Source organism: Nicrophorus vespilloides, unplaced genomic scaffold (genome assembly GCF_001412225.1).
Source record: "Nicrophorus vespilloides isolate i.1.1-1 unplaced genomic scaffold, Nicve_v1.0, whole genome shotgun sequence".
NCBI lineage: Eukaryota > Metazoa > Arthropoda > Insecta > Coleoptera > Silphidae > Nicrophorus > Nicrophorus vespilloides.
In genome coordinates, this window is record NW_017097071.1 from 75644 (window position 1) to 85149 (window position 9506).

At 36.7% G+C, this 9506-nt stretch overlaps 1 protein-coding gene across 1 annotated transcript; it reads left to right on the forward strand.

The window, feature by feature from the left end:
* The first annotated feature begins 303 nt into the window (after positions 1–303).
* Positions 304–5588, forward strand: LOC108558806 (putative leucine-rich repeat-containing protein DDB_G0290503). Its single transcript, XM_017915837.1, has 3 exons — positions 304–4293; positions 4351–4521; positions 4578–5588. The coding sequence occupies exons 1-3, from the start codon at positions 304–306 to the stop codon at positions 5586–5588; spliced, it is 5172 nt and encodes a 1723-aa protein (XP_017771326.1).
* The last annotated feature ends 3918 nt before the right edge of the window (positions 5589–9506 follow it).

Genomic DNA, 9506 nt, shown 5'->3' on the forward strand with positions numbered 1-9506 from the left:
AAATATGTTTGTGGCGGTAACCGCCCTTCGCCCCTTACCGCTGCCGCCGCCGCCACACAACCTCCAGCCGCCTCCAGGTCACGACGGCTTGCACCCTTTTAATGGAAACCCCATCTGCTTGCCATGAACGCGATGCACTAATATCTCAACTAGGCTAGTTAATAAATTACATAAAGCCACTCGAAACCCACCCCGAACATTCAACAGCCGAAAACCCTTCTGCACACACGCAACCACCACCATCACCCATTCCCTCCTCCACTTGTTTGAGCTAGATTATTCTAATTGTTCCAGAGAGTTCGTATGAGCAAGAGCAATGATCCGGAGGTGCAAGATTTCCTGCGTACCGTGCTGAGCCATCGCGCCGACTTCCGTTGGATCCAAGGCGAAGCGTCGAGGTTCCATCGACAGGATCAAATCCTTCCACTCAAAGGTGTCCCGTACAAAAACAAACGAGCCTTCTACTCCTCCCTCACCGACTATCCACCGTACGCCAATTACGGTTACAGGATGTCCCCAAAGCATGATCAATTCCTCATCGACAGACCCATGAATGATGCCTACCCGTACGAGGAAGACGCCATGAAAATCTACAATAAAAGAAGCATATTCGCGGACGACGAGGATGATTACGATAACTATAGCAGAAAAAAGAGGGATCTGCAGTATCGGAAATACGATTCTCCTGCGGAGCGAATGCTGGATGAGAAGTTAAGATTGAGGAATTTGCTGAGAAAAGGTGGTAACCGAATGAACGCAAAAGATTTTGATCAAAATATGCTTGTCGATATCATCTCGGATGGCGAGAAAGGAGAGTTGGAAATGCCTGGAAACAAATACGAATTCAAGACTTTGGCTAAAAGAGACTGTGCAGAAGATCCTAACGAGCACGATATCAAAATAGGAAATGATACTCTGGAAAATCCCTTAGGTGAATTTTACTATTCGATCCCTCATGACATCCTCGGAATGTCCCAAGATCTTCCCGACGAACCTCCATCCCCAAACAAAACCTGCATCAAGTATAAAAAAAACGTGAGGCAAGTACGCTCCATAAACCTTGATGGTCTCCTAAATCCGCGCAGGAAAAAGCAAGGAAAAACCATAAAAATCAAAATCTTCGACGATGGTCGTCTAGTGAAGAACATCAAAAAAGATGATGGCACTAACTCAATAGTACTGACAATCAAGAATGATGCCACGACTGAACAACAACTGCCAACAGGAGATCTCAGTAGTCGATATCTCCTAGAACTTAACAGATACTCCAACAAAATGAATGCACCTAGAATAACTTATGATTCCATCAAAGATGACGACACTCTTCAAAAAATTGATACTATATTGAGGAACGACGAGGCAACGCTTAAATTGAGTGCCCAAATTCCAGTTCAACTCAAACAAAAACCGGCTCAATCTATCAGCGACATCGTACGTGAAAATAGCCTGCACGAAAGATCTCGAAAAGAAACTCGGAGTGATCATCCCAATAGCGAAGAAGAACCTGAATCGTATGCCTATCGTCCTCAACCTATTTCCAATTCCAATGGTAATAGCCCACAAATTTCAACGAACAACGCAGCTGCTAAACTTAAAGAGAACTACTCTAATAAAAATCATAATTTTAAAAAGCAAGCTGAAGATACCTTTCCAACTGTGCAGAATCGTCTTGAAGATCAAACGGAACCCACATCTGCTGCGGAGCAAAGGGAGCTTGGTAAGATCAATAATAAATTTCAAGAATCAAGTCCAATGACGGATATGGTAAGCACCGAGAAAATGATTGTAATACCGTTCAAAAAGAGCGCTGATGAAGAAGTATTGGAAACTGATGATGACACTGATAACAAAAAAAGACAGATGAATAGGTTCCATGTGAAGGATTCCAAAGACATGATTCATACGCTTAGGAATAAGAAGCAATCGAGTAATGAGAATCACGTTGACGCTCATTTAAGAGATGCTGAAAATGTTCTTGATAAATTGAAAGTTGACTTGGAACATACTATTAAAGAAAATTTGATAAACAAAGATGTGATGCCACTTGATAAAAGTGTTGCACTTACCGAAGATAATTCAGATAAAGGTCATCTGGAACGTAGCAGTCTTAACTCTAAACTAAAGAATGATTTGTTGGATTTCCTAGAAACCGATGATGAAACCAGTAATATCACGGATGAGGAAGCTAATGAAATTCTAGATAAGTTATCGGAGAATAAACGAAAGAAACGAAATTTCGACGATTTGAACTTAATGTCCAGTCAGGATTTCAACGATTTCTTGAATTCATTAGAAGAGAAGGAAAATGTTGCTGATCCATTTGAAGCAGATTACGATTTAGAAAATAACAACGAACGTAAAGGGAGAAGTTTCAATTCTCGAACTTTGAAATCAATTGAATTACCAAGAAGCAGACGTGAAAGGAGTTTAAAAGATTTACTAGGAATGACCAATGATGAAGACTACTCCGAAGATAGGATCGATGATTATATGGATGTGAAAAGCAAACGTTCGGAAAGTCACCAAAAGATTAAATCTAAATCTAAAGCAAAGTCCAAGAAGAGTAAGTACAAGAAAAACAACAAGAAACATAAAGATGAAAAAGTTGAAAGTGTTGCCAAAGAGGAGATAGATAAAACCAAGAAAAGTAGTAACAGTAAAAAGGTGAAGAAAGATGTCGAAGAAGTGGAAAGACTCGAGGAAAAGTTAAATATATTTACCAATAATTTGGATCTTTTGAAGAAACCTGATGGTAAGATTGAAGAGAAAAGGGATAATGAAAACTTTATTGACGCTAATAACGCAAGAGCTGTAAGGCGCACATCAATTTTTAAAAAAGTAGACAAGGAACCGAAAACTAATTATTTGACGCAAGAAAGTGATGATAACAGTAAACAAGATGATGACAATAAACATATTGAAGAAAATTCAAAAACCAATGATGATTCTAATACTAAAGAAGATGACGAGAATATCAATAGTGTTGCAGAGAATGTGCCCAGGCAAGTAGATGAAACTTTGGGAAAAGCTGAGGAATTCGATGAACACGATGGCGAGGATAAAGTAGATAATCCTGTGGGTAATGAATTGGATATTATCGAGAAAACTCAAGCTATTCTTCTACATATAACGAATCCTCCAACTGACTGCAGCACTTCAAGAGGTGAATACGATGATAGTGATGATATGAGTTCATACGATGGAAAAGCTATCAGGCATAGAGATGAAGGCGGTTTGAAAGTGAAACATCAAAGGGTTTTCAATTTAGTTGATAATGCCGGCGACGATGTCGTCGGAGAAATAATGAGAATTGTAAACAATTACAAAGAGAAATCGCTGAGGAGCAACAAGAAAAATGAAAAAAAGGTCCACGAAGATGAGGATGAGAATAACTTGGCAAATCAAACTGGAAAGGATCATATGGATAGGCTTCATCCGAAGATTGTTAATATGAAGACGTGTCATCGGAGACCAGGAACCGATCATAATTATCATCAAAAGCATACTGAAGATACAGAGTTTGTAGCTCCTAAACCAGTAAAAGAAGCATTCACTGATTTGGATGGATCAACGTCCAATAATAAGCAGGAAGAGGAAGAATCGTTCAACATCAAACGGGATTTGAGGAATGACGAAAATCCTATGCAATTTACACCTGATAGCTTTGAAAGTTTCAAAGATGTTATCGAAGAGAAACCTGATTTTAGCAAAAACAAGCTGACAATACGGTTAGCGAGTAACGCTGAGCGCGATAAAAGGTATTTGAAAAATTTAAAGAAGTATAAATACAAGAAAAGGGTTAAAAGGGATTTAGATCAAGATGACGATGAGATTATTGATAACTTGCTATCGCCCATGCAACCTACAAAGAAAAGATATCGCCGATTCCAGAACGTCTATTACAATCCGTATTTGTATAACAATTTTTTGAGATACAAACTTCAGACTCAAAATGTTTCGGAGGAAGTAACAACACACGCAAGTTCGAGTAATCCGAGTCCCGAAGCAAGTGGCAATGGTACGACTGTAATGCCTCCTAATGGTGTAAATCAAACCGTAGCAGCAGGCAACGAGACTTGTCCTGAAGATGTTACAAGTAATCCGCTTGATAAGCAAACTGATAAAGGTAAGATGAGCCATGAAGAAAAGAAGAAGTTGAAAAAGAATAAGAAAAAAATGAAGGACGAGTGTCTGGAAGAAGAAACGTACGATCTAAGACATAAAGGTGACGAGAACAAAAGTGAAACTGAAAGGGAGAAGCAGCTTCGGATTAAGAATAGGGAGAAGCTCAAGGTTTATAATTTATTTATTTTTGTGTGTGATTACGTGTAAATTATTATATGCTTGCAGAATGATAGAATGGAAAATCGACAAAAGGAGAAGGAAAGATTAAAAACGATTTTAAATGGTCATATGATCAATGATATACTTACGAATTTCGATATAAAATTGAAAGAGAATGGTCATCTTTTCGAGCGTTTCAGCAATTCGATTGGCAGGCAGTGCATCAAGGATCAAGTCGTAAGTTCTATTATTATTAATTATTTGTTTATTTGTATGTATTTTGTTATTTAAAGAATGTAATTGAGAAACGAAGGGATGAGCAATCAAAGAAAGATATAAAACATGCGCAGCTGATGCTGCATCAAGTTATAGTGATGTTGAATAAGATTGTCGCGGATCAGGTCCATCGAAGGACGTGCCTGGCGCTTCCACCAATTCTGGATAGTTTCCTAGGAACATTGGCCACTCCGAGCATATCAACTAAGAGCAAACAGATCTCCGAAGGATATCCATTACCTGAGATACATGGAAAGAAGCCGAACAGCAAGAATGGAAAACCGGATGAAAAGCAAGGCGATTTTCTCTTCGATCACGAGGACGATGGGAAGCCAGGTTCTCCGAACAATGAGATAACGATGAAAAAGAAAATTGTGCTTATCAAGAAGTTACTGAATAAATATAACAATATGAGCGATTCGTGTCAGATTAAAGTGGAACCGGTGAGGGATTATCTCGTGGAGCACCTCAGTATGCTGGAGAAGCTGTCCAAGGAGAAGAAGACGGAAGTCGATGAGATTTGCACGGCGCTCCCAGGTTTCGAGGGAAACTGCACGACGACGACGGCCGGTCCTGCAGCAGTCAATCACGGACACAAGGAGGCCGGAAATAGCACTGAACATGCGGCCGGAAGTTCGACGGTGACCGGAAACGAGACGAGTTCCACTGTTGAGTTGACGACAACTGGGACGGCGACGACCACTACGACGACGGCGGCGTCTCCGCACGACTCCAATCCTGCAGCTAGATCCTATTACAATTTCGAATATCCGGATCGTTTCCGGTTTCTGAACAACGACAAGAAGATACTTTCGGATAGGTATAGGAAGTTGGTAGAGGCGGCGGATAGTTATAGGCGAAAGAGGCAGATCGAGAAAAGGCTTGTCAGGTTATTCGGAGGCGGTGGCGGCGGTGGTGGTGAAAGCGGCGGAGATGCAGACGCCGTTGAAACGCGAGAGAAGAAGGAAGTTCCGGACTTGAGGGATATCGCCTTCGAGGCTCCCATTGTGTACAGTTTGGATGACTGAAGGAAAGCTTTAACACTTATATACAAGTTTTATATTATATTATTATACTTTTTAGATGAGTAAAATATTTAATTCTTTCTTATTAAATTTGATTTGCATTTCTCAAAACTAAATACTTACCAATTAAAATAATACATATTTTGTTTCTTCTAAATATTACATTTAGTTGATTGATATTCTTGTAGAAGAGAAATAATTAAGTAGCAACAAAAAAAAGTGTGAGAATGATCCATTAAGATCAATGTGAAAACAATTTGAAAATGAGGGTACACAAATTTTATATTTTACAAAAAAAATCAAATAAACAAATTAATAACATTTTATCCTTGAATAAGATGTTAATAAATTAAAGAACTAAATAAAAAAAAAAACTAATGTTATAATTAAAAACAACAAGTTTATAAATACGATTGACAAATTACGAAAGTCATGCTTATTGTGAGGCGGTAACTAAATTAATGACTAACTTTCATTAATATGAGGTTAATCGAATTGCAGTTTCATGAATTATATTTTTCATACATGACTAATTGAATGCAAGATTTCTTAATGGTATTATTAATTAATTGAATACAAAAACAAGAAATTACGATTTTACATAACATCAATGATTTGCTCATAATGGATTCAATATGCATTTAATTGAATTTTTAATATTTATTTAAACTTCTTCATTGTTTCAAATATCGCAACCAAAATGATAAATAAAAATTATCAATGTTTATTAAAAGTACATTTTACACATTTATTATTTTTTAAATTAATATAATAATTATTATTATTGATCTATAAAAAAAAAAACTTGTATGGTTTATTTGCATTAATCTAATTAAATGGATATAATCGATATGAAAATGTAACATGGACTTAAATAATTATGGACAAAAAAGAGTGAAAAAATGACATGAATGATTGTGTTATTTATAATGTTCTTTAAATTTAGTTGTTTAATTGGTATGAATAAACAAATTATGTTGGAAGTGAATAAATCGACGCACGAATGAAACCTTTTTAAATCTAACGACAATCGACTACATTTATCTGAATATAAATACAACAGGCTGCTGCGATTTTGCTATCCTTTTTATGGATGGATACATATATATATTTTCCCCCGAACCTCCCCATTCCAGTTCGATGTGTCCCTCGAGTGTCCCATATTTTATAATCGTGACTTCGCTATATCAATTTGAGATCGACGTCGAGGTGAGGGCAGGAGGCGGCGGCGGTGGTGGTTTTGGTTTAGGTTTTACTACTATAGCTGCAGGACGAGGGTGGTTGCTGGAGGCATTATTTACGACAGGACGCGCCGCACTCGTATAGAACAATTTGCCGCCCCCCCAACACAGTGAAACTCGCTCATTCTTATCAATAACACCAGGAATTATATCGGCATCCGGTGTTTGGTAGGGAAGGGGTGGTGTTCAGAAGGGGATCGGCCGGCCGGCCGGCCGCACACACTCACCCCGACACTTTTTTTCCCTTATTTCCTTGCTGCAACCGCTGAAAAATATATGCCCGACGCCGTCCGTAAGTTCACCCATGAGGCCACTAATCGGGCTCATTTTTAACACACCCCTCCGACCCTTTCGTTTCTTCTTCTCTCTTTTATTTTCGAGATCCCACAAGAAACGAAGACGAACCGAATCCGACTTATAAACTCTACTCGGTAGGGATCAGCTCGAGGGTTTCACTACATATGGCAGATATATATTCCAGACTTTAAACACAACCCCATCTGCTGTACTATATACAAGCACACACAAAAAAAACTATAATTGAAAGCAAAACACATATAGTCATATAATCATTTCACATCTTTATGCTGCATTCACACAATAAATGTCATCAGACATGTCGTTCAGGTATACCAATTAATATATATTTTATTATGACTATATCCTTATCGACATAACTTATCGACATAACTTATCGACAATCGATTTCGCACTATTTGAAACCGGGCTAATCAAGAAACTTAATTCATAAACCGCACAAAAAGAATCTTGCATAAAGGAAAAAAAAATATTTTGCTCTATTAAAATAAAGCTTCTATTTAAGTTTACATTTTGTATTTTTATTGTTACAATAAATATTATTATTAAATAAAATATATAAGAAATTTGACTTCATTTGTCATATATTGAGGAAGAAAAACTAATTTTAAAAAATCTCAAGAATGTTAAATTTATAAATTTTCCTATTACAATTTTTATACAGTTTCGATTTTTTTTTTCGGTTTTTAACATTATTTAAAATCAAACTTGAAATTAATATTATTTTATTATTCTATGAGTTTTGTGTAAAAAATGTGTTGTACATAAGTCGAATTTGTTCGTAAGTCGGGGGAATTTAAAAAATTCAAAATACACGTATCTTACCACACTTTGTCATGGATTGAATTTGAAAAAATAGATTAAAGTAAACAAAATACTTACTTACAAATACTTTTCAATTTAGACATCACAATTATTTAATAAAAAACGACAAAAGAAGCAAATTCAACAAATCAGATAGAGTACATCTTCCAAAAATATTATATTTTATTAAAAAAATTATCAATTTTTCTTTGGACACTTAATTTTTGTTTATTACTATATATCTCCTTGTAACAAGTTAGAGCTTTTAGAATTTTGTTCGTAAGTCCGGGAGTTTGTAAGTCGGGGGATCCCTGTAATAATATTTTAAATATCAAATTTCACTTACTAATCAATCTTGTTAGAATTTCCACTGTATTTATCTAAAGTTACTGTAATTTATTGTGTAATATAAACTACTTGTGTTTTTCATAATTATAGAATTTGAATGTTAAATTTCTCATTTGGTAATTACACCAACAGTCAAATGTTTATTTTTTAATTAAAAAACAATAAAGAAAAATTGTAACAGGTTAATTTCAAGCTATATTTTATGTAGTGTTTCAGTGAATATTCTAATTTTCAGTAAATACAATAAAAATAATTTAATACATCACGGAGCAATTAATTAAGATAATTGAAAAAGAAAAGCAAAGTATACTTGAAGAGCGTTGTATTTCCTGAAATTAACCCCTTGTGTTGAATGTCTTTTAATGGAAAATAATAAAATTCGAAAATTAGCATATTCATAAATGCGAAGTCAACGCAAGCGTGTACAATTTTTTTTTTGTTCACTTGCTTCCTTGTTCACACTTTAATGTTTGACGACGAGGAGAAGATTGTATGAAAGGGGAGGCGAAAAAGAAAAAATGTTTATTAAGATGGAAAACAAGGGCGCAATTTAATCGCAGCCGTAAATCAATTGGCCGTGTAATTAGTGCGTTTATTTTTAATTGCGCTCTAAAAAGCGCGTCCGTAGTTGTAATTAACATCCCTTTTTTTGGAAGGAAGGAAATTTGGTGAGGGGGTGGCGAATATTATGTAAATGCGGCCGCGAAGGTTTCCTGCACCTGAGCCATGATCTACATCCACCACTCCCCAAAAAAAAAATATATATGGGAAATGAGACTAAAAATAGAGGATAATAAAAGTACAATGAAAAGATGGATATAACGATGGGCAATAAAGTAATGGAACTGCGAAAGGACTTTGTTTCGTTATTAATTAAGTCTTGGGAGGGTTAGGGGAGCGGCGGCAGTCTGAGGAACAAGTCGTCTTAATAAGTTTACGTCGGATAATCCCGGGCGCCGCGTTTAAAAGGCGGATTTTGGCGGTTGAGGATTGAGAGGAAGAGGAGGATGAGGCCTTTGGATGGGAGATCTCGGGCTTCCGTCTTCGGTGGAAGGAGTTGGATGGAAGTTTGGGCATTGTTGTTATCCTCTATTCCCGATCCTTTTACCGGATTTATATATCCACTTCTCGCGGAAAAATAATGCAGAGCCGCGTCGCGTACACCACCTGCGGCTAAACCTAAAACCGGGGATTAGGTCTCTCCATCTCT

Coding starts and splice junctions, on each gene's coding strand:
- LOC108558806 (XM_017915837.1), top strand. CDS start 304: ATGAGCAAGAGCAATGATCCGGAGGTGCAAGATTTCCTGCGTACCGTG. Junction 4,294..4,350: donor AGAATAGGGAGAAGCTCAAG/GTTTATAATTTA, acceptor ATATGCTTGCAG/AATGATAGAATGGAAAATCG. Junction 4,522..4,577: donor AGTGCATCAAGGATCAAGTC/GTAAGTTCTATT, acceptor TGTTATTTAAAG/AATGTAATTGAGAAACGAAG.